Raw genomic sequence first — 22,255 nt, forward strand, 5'->3', positions numbered from 1 at the left:
TGGTGCGATGTACGGTCTTCTTTATGGTTTTGGGTTCCGAATTTTCTAGAAGGTGTTCCCATCACTTAAGTTACAGCTAACACACAGGATGGACAGACCGACGCCCTTCTGCAGGCCTCGAACCGGAGTGGGTCGCGGATAAAGAGACTGCCCTCCAAGCTGCTCTCCAGGCCCGATCCTGGCCTTCCGGGGCGGGGCAGGACCACGACCTCAGCGCGCAAAGATGGCGGCCTGCGCGCCCCGCCCTCCGCCCCTGGCGCCCGGCCGGAGCCGAGCTCGCCCGAGCGGGCCCGAGCGTCCTCGGCCCGTGCCCGAGCGCTGCCGAACGTCGCCGAGCGCGCCCGAAGCCGAGAGGAGCTCCGGGAGCGCGCGGGCGGGAACGCCCCGCCCCTAGCCTGGGAGCGCCGGCGCCGGCGCGGGGAGGGACGGCCGGATATGAGTGGAGCGGCCATTTCCTGTTTCTCTGCAGTTTTCCCCAGCTTTGGGTGGTGGCCGCTGCTGGGCTTCGGCTTCCCGTTGGAGGAGGGCGAGGCGGCGTGGACAGCGGCCCCGGCACCCCACGCCCCGCCGCCTGCAGCCGCGCGCCCGCCCGCCCGCCGCGCCCCGAGCCCGCCGCTTCCCTCCTCAGCCCCCGGCCGCCGCTGCCGCGGCCCCCCGAGCGGCCCAAATGCAGGCCATCAAGTGTGTGGTGGTGGGAGACGGGTGAGTGCGCGGGCCGGGCCGCGGGTGGGAGCCGGGAGGCCGGGGACCGGGGTGGGACGGGGCGGGCGCGCGCGGGGCCAGGGCTCCGGCCTCTCGGGGTGCGGGCCGCCCCCCTGCCCGGGACCCCGCGGCGCGGGCCTGGCTCCGGCCCTGTTCTCTCTCTGGTGGGGGAGGGAGTCGCCGACGGCGGCCGGAGGGAAAAGTGAACTCCACCCTCCGCTGTCTCCCCGCGCCCGCTGACCGCCCGGCCTCCGCCTCGCAGGCTGTGGGGGAGCTGATGGCCTTTCCTAGAAAGGGGCGCCGGCTTGGCTTCTCCACGAACCCCGGGGCCCCCTTGCGAGCCTCCGCGCGGCCCGGCGGTCGGTCCGTCGGTCACCACCGACGGGTACTGCCCGGCTGGTTTGGGGGACCCGAAACTGATTTACCGGGGTGTGCACTTCCGCCGCTTGGAGGGTTTGAGAAATGATTGCTTTTGCTCTTGGCTCTTGGCGTGGAGAAACTTTTCCGATTCTGTCCGCGAGGAGCTGGGTGTGATTAAAACGGTTGTGTGTGTGGTTTTGTTTTTTCCCGAGTGTGGTGTGGGCAGGACAAGACGGGCATTGGCCCCGGCTCCTTGCCTTGGGTTGGGGTGTAGCAGAGCCGGCTGCCCCGGGGCGGGGGGCCCGGGCTCCAGGCTTGGCTTGGCTTTGCTTTTCTTTCCTGTGTGGTGGTCACGGGCCTGGAACACAAGGCTTGTGTGATGCAGCCCTTGCCTCCCGTCGAGACAAGAACCCCAGTGTGATCCGAGCACAGGCGCGCGTCTCGGCGTCGCCCGAGCGGCGGGGCGCGGGCGGGGGAGCCGCGAGCGGGACGGCGGCCCGGCTCGTCCAGCGCAGGACGCGCGGCGGGTTCCCGCTCGGACCCGGGCAGAATGGAAGGAAGCTGCTGGCCTCGCTCTTCCCCTCGATGGCGGCGCCCCCGGCTCGTCAGCAGGGCTGGGGCCGCCTGCTTTGCTGCCCCTCCGTGGGGCTAGCAGTTCCCGGCGCATTTCGTTGGAAAGGGTTTCTCTGAGTTTAAAAAAAGAAGTCCAATCGCTGGCGTCTGAATATAGTACCGCAGCGTGTAACATTCCCACTGGGAAATGTTGAAAACTACACCATACGCTCGGCAGACAGGTTTCGTTGATTCCTTACAGAGTAAGTAGATCTGCTGTTGGCAGAGGACTTGTTGGATGCCTGGTTGGGGGTCGGTCCGTCCTTCAGACCCCGCCCCCCACACTTAGGGGGAAGCCCGGGAGCGATCACTCATCCCCCAGGGCGGCCTCCGGGGGCAGTTGTGCGGGTTAAACGAGGTGCTGGGTGTTAAGCGCCTCCCAGGTGCTCCGCACGGGCCCGCGGACCCAGCTGCGGTCGCCGCTTCTCATGCCCCCGGCGCCGCTGGGCTCTGGGAAGCGAGTGTTGGGCCTAAGACACAGCTCCTAGCCTTGAGTTTTTGAGTTTTTTGAAAACTGCATTTGACATGGATGTGGACGGGGGCTAAGTGATCGTGCAAGTGAAATGCACCTTCACAAAAATACCTGAAGCTGTGTCTGTTATTTAGCGGACAGCGTGTGGGGAATATGACTTCCGAACAAAACTTAGATGCCAGTTTCCCATACCAAAAGTTATTTTCCTGCTTTTACCCAAATGAAATGTGTTCCTGGTGATAAAGCTGGAACGTTCTTTTACTCACAAATCGGTAAAGCTTTAAGTGTGGGCCTGCGATTCACGGAGCTGAGGAGTCAGTGAAGGTGTGGGATTTCAGGCCGTGAAGGCAAACAGGTGCCACACATTTCGAGCTTCCTCACTTTCAATATGTTCTTGGCGATTCTGGTTAGAAGCTGTGTCATAACCATGGAGTTTTTGTTTGTTTTTATTTTTATTTCCAGTGTTTAATTGGGTGTGCATGTAGACGTGACGTCGCTTTGGGTTCATTAAGTCCTATGTCATGACCATGTTATAACTTGGGTGAATTAATCCATATTCTTCTAACAGATTATTTCCTATATTGTGATTTTAATTGCATTGACTCTAAACTATGAGATAAAATTTGATACGTTTTTATTAGAAGGCAGTCCTTCCTGAACACAGGGCCTGCCGCTTTTACTTGGGGCACCCCTGCCCTAAGATGTTCGCTCAGCTTTACTTCCGTAAGACAGCATCTCACATTCAGATCTTTACAAACCACTTTCAATCGTGTTGTGTTGGCTGTGGTTGACTAGAAGGCTCGGAGTGAACGACTTGAAGCCCTCATTTCACTCATTATACAAACTGGTGTCCAGATTGGGCCAGTAGCCCCTTCAGCCCAGCCTCTAATTTAGATATTGCTGCCCAGGGATTTTTTTTTTTAATTGAGCATGAAAAATTCATGTATGTATCATGCCTCCCATGGAATCATCTTGTTCTTTTTTTTTTTTTAAAGATATATTTTTATTGATTTTTTACAGAGAGGAAGAGAGAGGGATAGAGAGTTAGAAACATCGATGAGAGAGAAACATCGATCAGCTGCCTCTTGCACACCTCCTACTGGGGATGTGCCCGCAACCAAGGTACATGCCCTTGGCCAGAATCGAACCTGGGACCTTTCAGTCCACAGGCCGACGCTCTATCCACTGAGCCAAACCGGTCAGGGCATCTTTTTCTTTTTAAGCTTCATGGAGTTAAGTATTTCGTTTTGAGGCATAGGGTGCCATGTGTTTGACCTGTTGTAGAGATGTTTGAAATCCTCACTGACTTCCAAATTCAGGTTTAGTATACGACTGATCTTGGTTGGTAAAATGACACATAATGCCTTTTTTTTTTTTTTTGATGTGTCATCCTTTATTATAGCCATAGCTTATTCAGTCATTCTCCTATTGGATGATTAGGTCGTATATGATTAATTTTCTTTCTTTTGTGAACTAATTTTTTAAGTTGGATTTATTAGGGCGATGGTTAATGAAATATAGGTGTTCAACTCTATAATACATCATCTGTATATTACATTGCGTGTTCAGCCTCCCCCCAGCCCCACTTTTTTCTTCTGGTAATCACCATACTGTTGCTTGTGACTGAGTTCTTTTTTTTTTTTTTAATATATTTTTATTGATTTCAGAGAGGAAGGGAGAGGGAGAGAGAGATAGAAACATCTATGATGAGAGAGACTCATTGATCGACTGCCTCCTGCACACCCCCACACTGGGTTTGAGCCTGAAACCCAGGCATGTGCCCTGACTGGGAATCAAACTATGACCTCTTGGTTCATAGGTTGATGCTCAACCACTGAACCACACTAGCTGAGCTGAGTTCTTTTAGTTTTAATTTTGAATTTTTTATTCTGCTTAATCTTTTTACTTTTTTCACCCAGCTTCCCAATAGCCCTCCCCTCTGACTGCTATTTCAAATTATAATCTCAGTAAAAATTTGGTTTAGTGGAGGAGGGTCAGGAATCCATTTTTAAAAACCTTTAACCCACCCTTTATGATGTTCTGTCTTTGCATTAATCATCTACTGTTTTGGTACTTAACTGCTTTTCACCTCTGCATCGCCAGTAGCTCCGTCTGACTGTGGAATTCCTAGAAAGGAGATGCTTTGTCAGGAACCCTGCTACCGGTTCCTGATCGGCAGTTAACAGATGTCATCAGAATGAATATTATTCCTCCAGCATCTTTAATAGGAACAATTCCAAACATATAGAAAAGTTGAAAGAATTGTCCAGTGAACCACATGTATACATGGATACCCACCACTTGGATTCTGTAATCAACATTTTGCTGTTTGCTTTGTCACATGTCTTCCCATTATTGGAGGGAATGTTTAAAGATGACTTAATAGAGAAGTTGATTTTGAAGGAGACTGACTGAGGGTGATAGACAGTTAGATATAAATTCTTGTTTTGAGTATAGCTGGTGTGGCTCAGTGGATTGAGCATTGTCCCCTCACCAGGAGGTGTCACGGGTTCTATTCCCAGTCAGGGCACATGCTGGGGTTACAGGCTCCATACCTGGTAGGGGGGATGCAGGAGGCAGCTGATTGATGTTTAACTCTCATCGATGTTTCTAAAATCAATAAAAACATATTTTTAAAAATTCTTGTTTGAACTCTATCTTCAGTTGACTCAAGTAACCCCAGGGTTAGGCTTGGTGGTTCTGGAAGGGCGGTCTGAGTAAAGGCTGCTTCAGACTTGAACTCTGCTGTAGGTAGTGTCTTCAGCTTTGAATGTTCTAGAAACTACACAGAATATGATTTTTTTGAAGCCTCCAATGGTGATAATTGGTGGCTTTCTATAAGTTGGTTGTGATGTCTTGTTAATAGTAGAACATCAGAATTTCTGTTTGGGTTTTGTGTTTTTGTATCATGAAATGACTATGAATTCATATATTTTCTGAACATATTCTGTGCATAGTTATGCATTTACTGAAGGCTTACTGTTAGAGTCCTCATTCCCATTTCCCAGTGCAAGTTGAGGCCTTTCAATTCAGGGTCTTTAAATTTTTTTTAGCTACCTGGATACCTTACTTTTTTTTTTTTTTAACATGAAGAAATTGCTGATGTTTCTAGATTATTGATCATTAAAAAACAAGTTTTGGCCCTGGCCAGTGTACTCAGTGATTAGAGCGTCGGCCCGTGCATGAAAGGGTCTCAGGTTCGATACCAGGGTTGCAGACTCAATCCCTATCCCTGGTCAGGGTGAGTTCTGGAGGCAATCAATTGATGTGTCTCTCTCACATCCATGTTTCTCACTCTCCCCCCCAACCCCCTTCCTGGTAATAAGTGGGAAAAAATACTCTCTTGTGAAAGTTCTGGTTTATAGATTTCAGGAATTAACACTGAAATTTGTCCAAAATATGTTTAAGTAAAGTTTCCTTAAATTCTAATGGAAAAATGAACATAATAGGAACAAGTTACTGGGTTTAATCTTAATTTCTCTTAGATGGGGCAGGTGCACAGGTAGGTTAAAGAAAGTGCTCATGTGAAAGTCCTTCCAGTAGACTCACGTTCACTTTCTAGAGTTTAATCTTTCAAAGATTAAAAAGAGGTTGAACTGAGCAGTTAACACATAAAATTGGAAATTCCAAAGCAAATAGTAACTTCCTGAAATTCTCTGACCAAATGCGGCTCCGTCTTCCTGTGGGGAAAGCTGTGATTCTTCCTAGAGCCAGTGTTGACTTTGGCTTTGGGCATTTATTTGTGGATGTGTTTAAAAGGAGTGAATAAATATACTAATAGGAGGTAAATAGCTGTTTCCTTTTTCTTTTTATCTGTTTTTAAAAATTAAGTATTTAAATAAAAGGTTGTACTTATTTAAAAAGTTATAATTTTGCCCTGACCGGTTTGGCTCAGTGGATAGAGCATTGGCCTGCGGACTCAAGGGTCCTGGGTTCGATTCCGGTCAAGGGCATGTACCTTGGTTGCGGGCACATACCCAGTGGAGAGTGTGCAGGAGGCGGCTGATTGATGTTTCTCTCTTATCGATGTTTCTAACTCTCTATCCCTCTCCCTTCCTCTCTGTAAAAAATCAATAAAAAAATATTTTAAAAAAGTTATAATTTTATAATTTAATGATTATCTTATAGAATGCAGATTTGTAGCAAATAACTGATTGCTAATAAAACTTCAGTCAACATCAGGTTATGTCCTTACCTTGAATTCCTTTATAGTTCAACCTTTCAAAAGATACTGTCTCAGCTGAAGACAAAGTTTCAGGGAAAAAAAGTTCAGAGTGCTTAAAGCACAGTTGGCTATCTTTACAGTAATGGCTCTGTTCCTCAGATATAGAGAAGAAACTTAGGCCAGGATCTTTATATATATATATATATATATATATATATATATATATAAAATTCATTCTCCACAGAGAGGAAGGGAGAGGGATAGTTAGAAACATCGATGAGAGAGAAACATCAATCAGTTGCCTCCTGCACACTCCCCACTGGGGATGTGCCCGCAACTAAGGCACATGCCCTTGACCAGAATCGAACCTGGGACCCTTCAATCCGCAGACCGATGCTCCATCCACTGAGCCAAACCGTCTGGGGCAGGCCAGGATCTTAAAGGAAGTGCTAGTACATTTTAACAGGGAAGTAAAATTTTATTTTTAGAATATATCTTTTATTGATTTTTAGTGAGGAAGGGAGAGTGTAGAGAGCGCTTGGGAAGGTACATGAGTTAATTATCTGCTGAGTCCACTGGTGTCGGCAGAGCCATGTCCTGGAAAACATACCGTGTCAGAGGCAGGTATGTTGTCAGCCTGACCCTTAGCTCAGGTGCCAAGGGGTGGGTTTCATTATCTAAGTTCAGCCAGGCACAAGGAACGGACGCAATTATCCAGGCTCAGCCAGGAGTGACAATTACAAAGAAGCCACAAGAATGAAGAATTGCAGCTTGATCTTTAACCATGATTTCACATAATTTCCTTTGTTTTAAACGCTAGTAAAACTTCCTGAAATTATACTGTATGTAATAAACGTGCTGCACCAGCTCTGGGTCCATCAGAGGGCAGTGTCCCACCGGGTCCCAGCTTTCCCTACTATCTCTTTCTTTTTCTCAATCCCCAGCCGCCCCTACTCAGGAACTGGTCTGCTCTCTAGCCCTGCTGGTCGCAGTAGAGAGAGAAAACTTATAGGAGAGGGAGAGAGACATTGATTGTCTGCCTCCTACACGCCCCCTACTGGGGATTGAGCCCCCAACCCAGGCACGTGCCCTGACTGGGAATGGAACCTGCAACCTTTCTGTGTACAGGACGACACCCAACCAACTGAGCCACATGGGCAAAGATGAAAGTTAAAATCTTTATAGCTGCTTATCCTGGTCAGTAAGTGACAATAACTATGAACATTTTTGCACAACATTTGTAATTTTGAAAAGAGGTTCATTTATCACAGCCTTAGACTCCGCTCTCTGCCTCAGCTGCCACATCTAACCCATGGCCGAGCCATGCTTGTCCTGCCTCAAGTCTAGGCAGCTCCTGAAATGCCCCCTTCTTCACCCTGAAAGCCCCTCCTGGTCCAGATTACCAGGGGTAGTTACTGGAATGGAGCAGCTGCTGCTACTTCCTTATTTTCCTGCTTCTGGGCCCCAGCTTCCTCAGTCTTCTCTCCAAGCGCGTTCCAGAGTCTTCTAAAAATGCAAATCTAATGGTTTCTTGGCAACTAAAAACCTCTTTGACTTCCCAAGTAGGATAAAGTCCATGTTCCTAGCAAGAAGTTATTCTGGGCTTCCTTTAGTTCTGGGTCTCCTCTTATGCTGTTGCTTTTGTCTAGAATATTCCTCCCTATTGTGTCCCTCCTTCCCCTAAGTCTCAGCATACACTGCAGCCTCCTCTAACTGCCCCCCAAGACTAGGTTAGATCTCTTGCTGTTTCCAGAGCATCTTTGATAACACTTGTTGCACCTATAATTTTTTGTCATGACTGTATTCTTCATTTTTTAATTAACTGCATAAATTCCATGGGGTCTTATTTGTTGCAGCACCGAATACACTTCCTGGCATAGCACACAATTTGTTGGTATAGGTTGAAATTGAATTAAGTAATGCTCACAATAGTTTTGTGATGGAGTGGTAGTTTTGTATCCATATTACAGTTGAGAAAACTGGAGGCATAAGGAAGTTGAAACTTACCCCAAAATTCCAGCCAGTAAGTGATAGAGTTGGCCATGGGTGGGTCTCAAATCCAGGGCAATGACTTCAAATCTTAGGCTCCTGCTCCTACAGGTTTATTTTGACATGCTAAGCTTTTAACAAATGTATGGCCAGTGAGTCATCTCTGTTTAGAAAGCCTTTAGGAGTTGGAAGTTACCTCCTGATGATATAATGTTTGACTCTGTGAGGTCTTTAGGGTGGGGAGTTCCAACTTTTGTTAAGCCCTACGTAATGTTACAAGTGAAACAAGTATTGGCACGACTGGATGGGCCTGTAATCGGCCCTGGTTGAGAGGTTTTTTGCCTTAAACTAAGAGTGCAGGGAAAATAGAAAAGCACCTAACTTCGCATGGTGATTCCATTTATAGTAGTGGAGGTTGGACAGCAGATCTTACAACTCAGAATGCCGTGTTCTCATGGTCAGCCTGCTGAGGACGGCAGGGAGGTGGGCATTTGCTAAACTATTAGGAGGCCAGGGACATGGGCTCTCGAAGCCCTGAAGACAGCCTATGAATGTACAAATTTGGCTAACGGTGCAGTAACTTTAAATTTTAGGTGATGTTCTCTTGAAAAAAATTTTTTTCAATTATTGGGAGACTTCCAGTCCCAGACTTCTGCTTGATGCACTGTACCTGTTACCAGCTCAGAGGTCTTCCTTCCGTGGAGTCTTTCTACAGTCTCTTGCTTACTCCCCCCTGCAGCTGCTGGGAAGTTTACTCCAGCATCCCTGAGCTATTCATTAGTGTCTGGCTTATACTGTGTTAGCTGCTCTAAAAGCTTGTGGTGATGTGTGAGGACAGGGGGTGGGGAGGTGGCAGTGAATACAGATGAGTTGAAGTGAGAATAGTTCTGTGTGGTGGTTATGACTAAGCACTCTGTTAAGAGAACAGTCATTGCTGATTGCCAGAGGGACGGCTTTAGGAAGGTGGTGGAATTTGAGCTGCCACTCAGAGGCAGCAAAGTCTATTACTTAGCAACAGATTAGAAGTTGCAGAGGAAAGCTGTGTTTGCAGATTAGTGTCATAAAAATAATTTCAGGATAGAATTGAAGATTCTTGGATGAAATATTCTCCAGATGGTCACCGTAAAGAATTTCAATTTTAAGATAGTGTTTCTCTTGAACCTTATTTAAGAGCTGTTTCCTGACTATGAGTGCTGATATCACGTACCTCACCAGAATGTGAAGGCTCCTAACTCTGCCTTTCTGAAAAATTCTAGTTTGTTTACATTAAATTTCAGGATAAAAATACATGTGTAATGTTAAATAAAAGGTTATAGAAACAGTTTTCTTCAATGCTAGGTACTGGTGTATACGCCTTGATTTTTCTATAAGTTATCTTAACAGAATAATGAAAACTAGGATTACATTCATGTTAACCAAGCAACTTACACCTTTTTTTCTCTCTCTCTTTCTAGAGCTGTAGGTAAAACTTGCCTGCTGATCAGTTATACTACCAATGCATTTCCCGGAGAATATATCCCCACTGTGTAAGTATTTAAGTTAAACTGGACATTAACTCATCTGTGATGTTTGCAGACACCTTTGATCTTTGTTTTGCTATTTACATGAACAGGTATGATTGCTTTTCCTTTCAAACATTCACCAAAGTCTAGGTAAAAAAAATACTTAATAAAATGTAAAAGTTTCGACACAGTGATGAAACACACAGCTTTCCTAATTGATTTTTAGACATTTAGGAAATACAAGAAATTTAAACTAACTGAAGTATGGAGGCTGGGTAATGTATGTTTCAGATAAATTTGGCTCTCTGGGCTGTGTGTGCAGGCTCAGGGAATTGGAACGTGACATACTCCCTTATGTTGTAATTGGCCTTTTCTGGCAAGTTCTCCGTTGGTTACATGTCACTGTTGAGTTAAGGGGCTTTGGAATTTAAACCAGGGTGTGTTTGGGGGTGAGCGTACAGGAGGGTGGAATTGGCTACTGAGCTGCTCATTCCCTGTTGGCAGCAGAATTGGGTGGAGATGGCAAAGTGCTTTTCTGCTGACGGGGTTACTAGGGAGCCCCACGCAGCCTGCCCGGCCTCGCAGCACCACCCTGTGGTCAAGCTGAGCTGTTTTCCCGGCTTCCCTCCTAGGGGAGAGGAAACACCTCCAGTGCCATCTCTGCGAGCACGACGCTTACACTTAGGTGCTCCCTGACGTGTTTTGTTGCATATTTTAATGTCAGTGGAACTTATGGTAGGGACTGTCCTTATCCACAAATGTAGAGAGCTGAGTCACTAACAGCTGGTAGGACTTGGAACTGCTATAGCTGATGAACCCTGGTCAGTTTTTTGGCATTACACACAGTGCTGTGTTAAACATGCATGTGTGTTTGTGCACATGTGGAATTGTACCAGATTTTAAATTTTCATAGGTACTACCCATTTGCCGTCTCAAAGGCTATCTCTTTGACCAGCTGTGATGCAAACAGGCCCTTAGTACATGTTGTGGTCCTCATGAATTGAAAAAGTTACCTCACCGTTTGCATTTCTGATCATCAATGAGGTTAAAATCTTTTGAATGTTTACTGTCCATAGTCTTCTGTGAATTGCCTGTTGAAATTTTTGCTTATTTTTCTACTGAAATTTTTTCTTACCGGTGGAACTTCTGCATATAAGAAATATTAATCCCTGTCTCTTCATTTGTCTTTTACTTTGTATAGTGTCTCCTATGAGTGATGCAAAAATATTCTCTAGTAAATTTTCTAGGATTTTTGTGGTTCAAGTTCTTTAATTTATTTAGGGTGTATTTTTAATGTTTGTTTATTGATTGATTTTTAGAGGAAGCAACACACACACACACACACACACACACACACACACACACACACACCCAATTTGTTGTCCCGCTTACTTATTCATTCATTTATTGCTTCTCTTAGGTGACCTGACCAGAGATTGAACAAGCAACCTGGGCATATTGGGATGACACCCTAACTAACTGCGCTACCCAGCCAGGGCCTAGAATGTATTTTTTATTTTAGTATGAGACAGCACCCGATTCTTTCCCAAATTGGAAGTGAGGGGGGCGGGCGGCGGGGGTGGGGAAGTCACCATTCAGCGAATAATCTATCCTTTTCTCTTGAGGCAGAATTAGTACACATCAGACCTTCTATGAAAGCTAGTTTGGTCACTAAATTTTTTAGACCACATTAGCACTTTAGACCTTGACTTTGCTGCCCCAGTGTAGTAAGACCTTAAGTTTTAGTCTTCAAAGTATGTAAAGATGAATTCTGGAGTTCTATTGTTTCTATTTGGTACCTGCCCTTGTTTGAATTTCAATGCCAGGTTTTTATTTAATGAACTACTTCCTCTGTGATACTCGTAATTGTCGACCTCGTTTCCCCGTTAGCCTGTTGGCTTGTTGGTCTTCCTTCTATAGTTAACCAGTTTTTGTGTAGCAACTTCAAAGTAATTTAAACATGTGTAGTCCAGTACATTCACTTTGAAAACGTTATTCGATGGCTTCTCAGAACCCCTCTGCACGCTGGTTGTGGGCATGGATGATCAAGACTCGACTCAGCCCCAGCCTGCACGGCAGGTCTGTGGAGGCACAGCCCCGCCCCAGCCCCGCCGTGTGCCGTCTTGTCAAGAGTGAGTCAGATGCCTGTGAAAAACTCAGCAGCGGGATTTGAAAGAGGGACCAGGTTCACACTCTGTTTCTTCCCGGAGAGGAAGTGTTCTCTGTAGTAAAGGCAAAGCTTTTTATTGCTGACAGTAACTTCTCTCAGTTAAATTCGTAGCGTTCCTTTGTTTCGCAGGCATTTTCCCAAGCTCTGCATTATTTCCCTCACACTTCGCCCTGTGTTCCCTCCGCTTCTTAGCTCACAGGTGTCTCCTCGTGCCTGCAGGAAGGGCATCTGCTGGCCTGGCGGCCTCCAGGCCCCCTCCTGGCCTTCTCAGCACCGCTTCCTCTGGGACCCCAGCTGGGACAGCGACTTGTGTCCTGGACCTGGGCCTTATGCTCCAAGACTAGAGACTAACAGTTTTTTCTCCATATTTTACAGCTTTGACAACTATTCTGCCAATGTTATGGTAGATGGAAAACCGGTGAATCTGGGCTTATGGGATACTGCTGGACAAGAAGATTATGACAGATTACGTCCCCTCTCCTATCCGCAGACAGTAAGGACCACAAGTGATTTTTTTCTTTTTTAAGATTTTTATTTGATTTTTAGAGAGAGGAAGGGAGAGGGAGAGAGCCACTGGTCTTTAAATACACAAGTATCTTACTTGCATCATTTGCTTATCTTGTTACATTTTGTTCTTCCTTTTACAAGTGCATTTTAAAACAATCTTGGAAGCTTAGTGTCTGACTGACAAACATGGTATAGAGGCCGTGAACAGATTCCTTGGGTTCAAACCCTGCTCTCCCTCTGGCTGTGTAACCGGGGGCAGTGTTCTTCATCTCTGGTCTTTACCTCTTTCCTCGTAGGATTAGAGGAGTCAGTAGCGTAAAGCATATGGAACAGTCCCAGGCACATCACAGCCGCTCCAGTGAGGCTGCTGTTAGCACCCCCTCATTCCCGTGCGGGTCTGGAGACCTCAGTTCAAGTCATCCATTCTCCTAGCAAGCCAGATGGTCAGAGGGGTCAAGGGTCAGGGTCAGGGAGCCATCTGGAGAAGGAGGCTTTGATCTTTTGATTGGTTTATCCTTTGCTTGGTTTAACCATCACTTTTCCTTAGTGGTTAGTGTGGGTAAAAAGAACTAATTAGCTCCAGTCTACTCACATCTTGCTTTTTGTTTTTAAGTGAACTTCCTGTTTAGTGGTGATAGTTTAAACTTCTGAATACTGCTTTTTCCATGCAACGGTCATTGTCGCTTTTGTTTCCCGCTGGAGAAATTGCCAAATACTGTTTCTTTGAGCTGTAGATTTTTGCTGATTGTTCTTCAACTGGATTTTGGTAACAGACCAAAACTGTAAAATGGAAGTTTGAATTGCATGATTTCTTAGTTAACTACAACTAAAAATTAGCAAAGTATTAAAAACCAGCCAAATCACCAAATGGTTTGGATTCTTCAATATGTTTAGGAATCTATTCTATACCAGTGGGTGCTTAATAATTCTAGATTTTAAATGGTTTGCAAACATACTGAGTCAGGAGTGTCCTGCCCCACTGGACACAGCTGGAAGGGTGGGCAGGGTGTCACTGTGCCTCCTGTGACTCAGGGCAGGGTGTGGTCTTTTTCTCAGAGAGTCACGGTGTGTCAAAGGTGACTTGGCAAGATTCCGCTTTGTGTGCTAAAGAACACATAGATAGCAACAGATGGAATCAGGCTGCAGTGAGTTGGCTGAAATCCGAGGGGGTGCTGTCCTTCTGAGGGAGGGCTGGGACCTAAACCTTTTATGTCTCATTCCCTCTGAGGGGAAGAACTGTTTCCTAGCAAATGCTTGGACAGCGAAGGAGTAGGATGTGACTCTTGCCCTCAAGTAGCTCACAAATACCGTGTAATGTCGTGCGCCGTGTGTTACACGGAGCGGGTGAGGGGCGGTACGTGGGAGCAGAGGGGAAGGGCACCCAGCCAGCAGGCAGACACGCCCGCCTGGACTCCTTGCAGATGAGGAAGGACGGCAGCCCTGCGGCCGAGGGCGGGTCCGAGTGGAGGTGCCACTGCCTGCAAAGCCTCCTTCCTGTGAGCTGTGCTGCCCTGTCAGGAGGAGCAGGCCTTGGACGGTCCAGGCTGGCACCTGGGTTCTTGTTGGTGCTAACGGAGCACAGTCTCCCGCTGTTGGCTCCTTGGCCTACAGGCCTATTCCTGTCGCTCATCCGTGCCCGCTCAGACCCACTTGGAAATGATCTTAGCTGTGGCGTCCTAATGAGCTGTTCTCTTTCCTGAGGCCACTGATGCCAGCACCTTCTCTGTTGGTCGCTCTGTGTAGCCAAATTCAGTCTGCAAACCGTTGGGTTCTACTTTGTTCTCCAAAAGATGGTGAGCAAGTAGTCATCATTTTCAGTATAACTTGCCCTTGAAGTTTTTATTTTTTTCTAAACTAAGTAATCCTTAGGCTTTTCTCCCCTTCAATAAATTATCTTTACATTCTCCTTAAAAGTATTTTGTAACTTCTGCATATTCCCCTCACCTGGTATGTAGAATAGAGGTGGGATCACATAGCACTCAAGCCCAGTGTCTCACCTTGTGTCCACGCACCTGCATTTGCCTACCTGCCTGTTCCAGTATTTAGTGGTGTGAGTGGGAATAGGTGTGTCTTTTCAGCGTCACAGGGCCCAACCCTGTGTGGGCCACCAGGTGTGTCATGGCAGTGTTGGTTTTCTGTATGTGCCCTGACTTGAAAAGGGTTTATAAGTCCTGGCTAGAGTACTGCCACGTGAGATACAAAGAAGAGCCATGGTGTGGCGCTGAGCTGTTGTGATTTTCAAACGGCTTCGAGCTTGGCTAGGTTGGCTGTTGTGTCCTCCAGCCGGAGTCACTGGCACAGCTGTGGGTGGACACAGTGAAGCGGCCACTCTGTCCTGAGGGACACGCACACCTCGGGGACTGGGATGAGAGTTGGGCAAGGGCTCAGGGAAGCGGGCTCTGCTCTGGCTTGGATGCTGGCAAGAAGCAGGGTAGCTTTGTTGGGCATTTATTAAATTTATTAGAAGGTGAGGATGAAGTCAGGCTAGAGATGTGGGCTGGCAGTTCCTCTCCTTGGTGGGAGAGGGGACGCCAGGGGCTGTGGTTTGCAGTGGCCTCCTGTGCTTGTGCCTAGACACAACTGGGAAGTGAGTGCCCTTCCATTTCCTTAGCGTTTGGCCTCCGGTTCAGCATGGCCGCACACCGACCGTGTCTGACGGCGGCGCTCTGGGCGATGGCTTTGTGCCGCACAAGCTTGCCGTGGCGGGGCCGGGGGCGCCGGGCCTGCTCTCAGGCGGGGCTCCTCTGCTCCGCGTGTGGATGTGCCCTGGTATTTTCCTGGGGCATAGAATGCCTGTGTTAAAACAATACTCCAAGCTTGCAAGTGAAAACCAGGTGGAAAGCATTTGGAAGAGACTGAAGTGAAAGAGAGAAATTATAGTGCTTTGGAGCAGTGAGAGTCAGCCACCCAGAGGCCTGCCCACCTTGTTTTGTGGATTATACCACTGACTGGTGGGAGGCAACAGGCAAAACTGCTGTGATGCTGACCAGTGAGGACGGGGTTAGAAGCAAAGGGGTGGTCAAGTCACCGAGCACCCCTGGGCCCGGCCGTGTGGTCAGAAATGCCCTGTGAGTAAAGAAAGTAATGGTCAAGTCCAGAGGAAAGGTGGCCTGTGACCCAGGACAGCGCAGGTGGAATACAGAGGCTGCAGGACACACAGGTGACCTGTGAGGAAGGGAGAGTGTCGAGTGGCCGCGCCACAGGTGGCTGTGCTGAGGAGCTACATGTCACAGGGACAGGCTTGTCACAGGGATGGGCCGTGAGAACATTGGGCATCAGGGTGGAGAGCAAAGGTCTGAACAGCCGGTGCCAGCACATGCGTCTCAGAAGCAGGCGAAGGAGTCCGTGAAGCCAGTCAGGCTGGGGAGGAACAGGCAGATGGTGTGACGGGAACGTAGGTTGGAAAACATCTTTCTTCATCAAAAAAGATGTTCTTAAAAATGGAACAGGGCACGGTAGATGTGGGCGGAGGATATCTTGAAACTGCATTTTCGTGCCAGTCCCCAGGAGTCCCTGTGTCACGGTGAAGATCTGGCGTCACGTCAAGTCCTGGGGAGGACAGATCTTCACAAATAGCCACAGATGACAGCAGGGGCTGACGGAAACCTTAATGGTCTCTTCAAACTGGAAATGAGAGCTCGAATGAGATGAAAGGAAAATCATTCCCTTCCCCGCCGCCTGGAGAGTGCCAGGCTCTGTCGCTGGAAGAGCAAGCCTCTCCATTGGTGTTGGCGCGAAGGAGGGGGCGGGAAGCGTCCTAATAAACCCCCGAAAGCCGTCACCCTGTCCAGATCCGCGGGGCCGGGGGTTGAAGGTCTCTGTGCAGCAAGCTGTTCCCAGAGTCCGGCCCCAGCCCCATTCCCCGAAAGCCTTCCCCCCAGAGGCCTGTCCACAGACGGGGCTGCCCGAATGCTGCGGCCTCCGCCGGCCGTCTCATGAGTGGGACGGAGCCCTTTGAAAGGTGTGCCTGTCGCTGATGGATGCCAGTGGCAGGGAGGACACATTTAACACTTCCCTGCGGAGCACGGGCTTCCTGGCACATTGTCCGTGTGCTGCCGTGGGAGAAGGCGCGCCGTCTCCTCCCCCAGGTTGGTCAGCTGTGGCTCTGGCAGCAGACCTGTTAGACCAGCAGTCGCCGACCCGTGGTCCGTGAGGTCCGTCAGCTTGGCGACCGTTGTGTTAGACCATCGGCTGCTGTTAGCTCAAAACCTTGGGAGGGTGGAGACAGTTCTGATGAGGTCTAAGTAGCAGGCTGTGTTGATTTTATTTTCCTCCATTTTTACTAAACTCAAACAAAGTTCTCATGCATTACTAGGTTGGAGAAACGTACGGTAAGGATATAACCTCCAGGGGCAAAGACAAGCCGATTGCCGTATGTAAAACTTTCAGTCGACTTCAGTTTCAGCTCTCTCCTCTCCTTTCTTAGTTTTCCTAGGATTTCCTCTTCAGCCTCACGTTTCTTGGGTCTGCTTGAACCGGGCTTCGCATAGGGTGTGACCCTTTACCCCTAGCTTGAATGGAAGCAGTCCTCCCGAGTGGAAGGGGAGGCTCTCCCCAGGCTGGTGGAGATGGAGACGGGGCTCCGCCAGGAACCCCACTGCGGGCCCAGAGCTCAGCAGGGTGAGACTAACCAGGGCTGCCAGGGCCTTTTGCTGGTGTCCTGGTGCGTGGGCCTGCCGGGGTGCGGCTGTGCGGGTGGTGAGCTAACCCACTCTGCTTTGTCGTGTCATCAGCTGCGGTGATTCTTGGACAAGCTTGTGCATGTGCTGGCATAAAAATGTTGTTCATAAAAAGCTGTTTGTGGGGGTGTTTCTTTCCCTTTCAGGTACAAGATAGCGGCTGGATGATTGAAAGTGTTAGCTTGGGACTCGGGCATTTCACCAAGTAACAGAATTGCCTCTTTCCAGGAAAATGTTTTATAAATTAGCGTTTTAGAAACTCGGTATTTTTTAATTCGAGTAAGTATTTAGACTTTTTACACAATGCAGAACGGGAGGAAAGCCCACATGCTTCACTTGTAGCCTCACATTTTTCAGGCATTTCTTCTGCACCTGCCCCGCCCGGGCGCAAGCTTTCTGGAGGCCGCGTGCAGGCGTGGGGAGCTCCGACGCTCTTACACGCTCGGCCAGCCTCCCTCGTGGGAATGTGCTCAGTTAGCAAGGGCTGGAGCCCAGCGACCATCTGAGGGTGTTTATGCTTAACACGCAGGCGCGGAGCTTCCTGAGAAGCATGCGCTTGTAGGTGATGCTTTGAGAAACTGGCCAGGTTTTACGGAATATTCTAGTGGTGCCTTGACACTTGATTTTGTCCCCGTTAGGCTCCCAGTGGGAGTTGGGAGTGATGGCAAGAGGCCTCCCAGGCTCTGACCTGATGCCTCCACAGCCTCAATAACGGGTGGCGTGTTTCGCCTCCGCTCCCCTTCTCCCCGTGACCGGCGCTTCAGCAGGGCCTTGTTGGGGAGCCGTCTGCCAGAAGCCAAGGTGTATCCAGGGAGCTTGCCCTCGACACAGGCTGCGGGGGTACAGTGCGTGCCCCTGGTCCAGCGGCTCGTCCCCAGCAGCATTTAGAAAGCAGAGTGCGTTCGACACTGCGGACCATCTTCTAAACGCCACCCGTGTTTCCTTTTTATAGGACGTCTTCTTAATTTGCTTCTCTCTTGTGAGTCCTGCGTCATTTGAGAATGTTCGTGCAAAGGTAAGTGGGGTTTTTTTTAGAAAACCTATTTTGTTACATAATGTCACTCTCAGGAAGAAACTTTAAGACATAAAATACCATTCACTGATTGACATTTTCAGTTACTTAAATTGGGTTTAGTAATTCTGTTAAAGCACACCAGCAGTGTTCTGAGTGTCTGACTGCAGTGCCTGGAGTTGTAGCTTCCGGCTGACTCAGAGTGCTGCGTGCAACGTCCAAGAGAGAAGCCCAGCGCCGCCCCCACCCCTGCACCTCTCAGACCCGGCGAGAAGCACCCCTGCCGGGGCCCCTCAAGGCTCGGTGGGTGATGGCAGCGGAGCCGAGACCTTGGTTCAGATCTCTATTCTCATCCCTGAGTATACAGGGCAGGCAAAGTAGGTTGACAGTTGTGAGTACACTAAATGCTGTTTGTTATTAATTATTACATTACTTACTTGTATTACATCTGTCAACGTACTTTTGCCCACCCCTGTATGGAGTATTTTCTGAGATGACCTAAGAACTTGACTCGTCTTACTAAAAACGAAGTGGGTTTAGGGGAAACCATCCCTGTCTCTTCCCCTCTCTCTTGCTGATGAGTAGTGCCTGCCCGGTAGGGCCGCGAGTTGACCATGCTTACTGTGGGTTTAGTCTTGGAGTCCTGCTTGCTGTCAGATATCCAAGGCAGTCCCCTGGTCCTGGCCGCCTGGGTCCTCGAAGGAGTGAGTGGAATGTGAGCACGGCTGGGAGCAGGTGGCTTCTGCGTGAAGGCTGTCGGGACACAGTGACTCTAGGGCAGTTGGCATTTTGGCAACTGAGGATATGACTTAGGTGAAGGACGCTCAAAAAGGAGAGTCATAACTCTCTTCCTTTCTTCCCATCCAGTGGTACCCTGAAGTTCGACACCACTGTCCCAACACTCCCATCATCCTGGTGGGGACCAAGCTTGATCTTAGGGATGATAAAGACACGATTGAGAAACTGAAGGAGAAGAAGCTGACACCCATCACCTACCCGCAGGGTTTAGCCATGGCCAAGGAGATCGGTATGAGCAGCTGCGTTTCTCGTGTTTGCTTTGTACGTGCTTTCGTTTTCCTGATGGAGACGGGAGTGCAGCCTGGGAAGTGGAGCGTGTGCTCCTCCAGCTCAGGGACTGGCTGACTGTTGGGGAACCAGTTAGGTGAGCCCGCCCATAGTGTTGAGGAGAAGCAGTGGGGTTAGGGGTTGCTGTGCTGTGTCTTGGGGGGCGGCCTCCCCTTGTTCTGATCGGAACCGTGGCCGCGTGGCTGTAAGAGGCTGTGTTTCTCGGCAGGTGCTGTAAAATACCTGGAGTGCTCAGCTCTCACACAGCGAGGCCTCAAGACAGTGTTCGATGAAGCTATCCGAGCCGTTCTCTGCCCGCCGCCCGTCAAGAAGAGGAAGAGAAAATGCCTGCTGCTGTGAATGTCTGGGCCTGCCCGCGCCCTGGCCCTGCGAACCTTTGTATGCTTTGCTCAAAAACGATGGAGCCTTCGCACTCAATGCCAAGTTTTTGTTACAAATTAGCTTTTCCATAAAACCATTTTGAACCAATCAGTAATTTTTAGGTTTTATTTAAATAAGTGTAAGGATTCAAACTTTCACATTCTATTAAAATTTAGCCCTAAAATGACAAGCTTTCTTAAAGCCTTATTTTTCAAAAGCCCCTATTTTTGCTCAGATAAAGAGTTGCCAAAATTCCTTGTGAACTAAGTTGCGTTGTTGTGCTAAGAACACTAAGCACTAAACTGCTCAAGGCCTTGTCTTGGAGAAGACTAGCCTCTGAAGTTAGGGAAGGCGGGCACTTGCTAACGAGTTCCCCACGCAGCCTCCTTTACGAAGTGTTGCCATTCATAATTTATCAACCCACGCTCCCTACCTAACTGTACTGCATATCAACTCAGCTCTTCGGATTGATCTTTATTTCGTAGTGAGATTTTTAAAAATTAGTAGATTAGCTTTTGCTGGATCGTGAGCAGACTCTTCCTCACGTGTTCCTCTGATGAAGTATTCTGCGTTCTCGGGCACACTGGGGTGGAGTGTAGGGAACACTTGATGTGATCAAAGGATGAAGACAGTATTTGACAAAATATGAAGTGGAGATTAATTTACACTACATTGTACGCGTAACAAACTGAGTAAGTGTCTCGGGTAAGATTTGAAAAAGGTTAGTTTCTGTCAAATGCAGTTGATGGTGAAAGTTGGTATTAATCAGTAAGTCTTTTCTAACATTTTACTTTTTCTTAAACCTGTAATCCCTCCCACAATTGGGCATTTAATTCATCTTGGAACTGGTCATTCCCATAGTTGCTAACTTAGTGCTTTTCTTATAGACCCCCTTCTCAATGAGCAATATGCCTCCTTGTATAAAATCTTTCTTGATAATGCATTAGTTTTTCTGTAGGTTAGTCAAAGTGCATTCCTGTTTTCACGTTCTTTTATTCAAAGCTAATAAGTGCTTTCCTTAGTTTTCTAGAAACTAGATGTAAAAATCACGTGTTGCATCTCTACAGTTTTTTAAGTATTTTAGATATTCTTAAACTACGAGCCTTCTTACCACCACTGTCTTGCCAGACCCCAGCACGGTACCTTGGCCGCGGCTGGCCCCTCCGCCTCCCTGTGTGGACACGCTTCCTGTTGCTCTGCCTAACCATGTTCCTTTGGGTGGGAGGTTGTGACCTTGTGCTTGTGCTAACGACGTTCTGTGTAGCTTACCCACTGGCAAGAACACAAATTGGACCTTTCAACCACTAGAACAACATTTTTTAAATTGACATTTGCAGACTTGTGGAGTGTTTTTACATTGATCTTTGCTAATGCGGTTAGCAGTATGTTTGCATGTATGACTTAATAAATCCTTGAATCCTATGAGTGGTCATACTTGAGTTCTTGAGAGCTCGGGGAACGACCCCCTGGCGTGTCCGTTTTCACTTGCCTTTAAATTCCTAGGCTGTGGAAGACCTTCATTTTCAATCCCCTTTTCATGCGGGGACAGGGAGGGCCCTCCAGCAGAGACGAGACATGGGTGAGTCAGCAGATGGGGGTGGTTAGTTTCGGACCTATGAGATACTCCCGTGATGCCCACCTTGGGGCACCGTGTGCGCATTGCATGTGCATCTCAGGCCAGGGCTCTGGGCTGAAATGAGATGCTGGGATCACAGCTGGCATGGTGGTGGGGCAGAAACACTGCCTTCAAGACCCTGGCTGGAGCCTGGAGCTGTGCCATCAGTAGTTAACGCTGGAATCCGGTTCCTGGATATTCTTGTTTATTGCTTTGGAAGACTTTTATTTTTGAGTTTCTTTTTAACCAAAGATAAATATGCTGTTTAAAGGCCAAATAGTTCTAGAAGCTTGCTACAGAAATAGCAGTCTTCCCCTTTTATACCCTCCCCAGAGGCAACTACTTTGAGTACTTTTAACAGATTTTTTTTATTTGCCCTCACAATCTAAATCCTTCTAAATGCTTTCTTTTTTTGTTCACCAGATTACCGGCTTATTATAGAAGGCTGTACCTCAGCCAGACGGAGGAGATGCATGGGATGAGGTGTGGGGAGAGAGTTCGGGGTTCCCATGCCTCCTGCCAGGGCCACTCTCCCCAAATAGCTACATGCTCACCAGCCCGGAAGCTCTCAGGACCATCCTCTGGGTTTTTATGGAGGCCTCATCGCACGGCAGGACTGATGAAACCCTCTCCGGGGGTCAGCCTAAATCCTGTGCTTTTGTTGGTGGTTGGATTCTTCCGTTTCAGCCATTACCAGCGACGTTCCCACCGTGGGAGATCTGAGGGATTTGTTTCCAGCTATACCTCTGGCCCAGCACCTTCCCCATTCCCTCAGTGTGGTTATTGTGGTTGGTGCTCATTATTTAGTGTCTGTATTATTACTGTGTAAATATAGCTGAGCCTCCTGTATGTGCCTTGACTGGGAATTGAACCGGTGACCTCTTGGTGCATGGGACAATGCTCAAGCAACTGAGCCACACCAGTCAGGGCAGGCTTATGTTTTTTTGTTGTTAATCCTCACCTGAGGGTACTTTTCCATTGCTTTTTAGGGAGAGTGGAAGAGAGGAAAAGGCAAAGAGAAACA

The 22,255-nt window shown here is 48.1% G+C and overlaps 1 protein-coding gene across 4 annotated transcripts; it reads left to right on the plus strand.

The window, feature by feature from the left end:
- The first annotated feature begins 473 nt into the window (after positions 1 to 473).
- On the plus strand, positions 474 to 21,038 carry RAC1 (Rac family small GTPase 1). 4 transcript variants are annotated; one of them, XM_059699313.1, is made up of 8 exons: positions 474 to 706; positions 4,253 to 4,456; positions 9,755 to 9,826; positions 12,348 to 12,465; positions 16,795 to 16,851; positions 18,111 to 18,173; positions 19,038 to 19,197; positions 19,465 to 21,038. In XM_059699313.1, the coding sequence occupies exons 2-8, from the start codon at positions 4,425 to 4,427 to the stop codon at positions 19,593 to 19,595; spliced, it is 633 nt and encodes a 210-aa protein (XP_059555296.1). In that variant the 5' UTR covers positions 474 to 706; positions 4,253 to 4,424; the 3' UTR covers positions 19,596 to 21,038. The 4 variants fall into 4 exon arrangements, with proteins under 4 accessions (XP_059555296.1, XP_059555295.1, XP_059555298.1 ...); XM_059699312.1 differs by lacking the exon at positions 4,253 to 4,456 and having other exon boundaries at positions 475 to 702; XM_059699314.1 differs by lacking the exons at positions 474 to 706; positions 4,253 to 4,456 and adding an exon at positions 11,814 to 11,934 and having other exon boundaries at positions 9,778 to 9,826.
- The last annotated feature ends 1,217 nt before the right edge of the window (positions 21,039 to 22,255 follow it).

Source organism: Myotis daubentonii, chromosome 5 (genome assembly GCF_963259705.1).
Source record: "Myotis daubentonii chromosome 5, mMyoDau2.1, whole genome shotgun sequence".
In the NCBI taxonomy this organism is placed as follows: Eukaryota; Metazoa; Chordata; class Mammalia; order Chiroptera; family Vespertilionidae; genus Myotis; species Myotis daubentonii.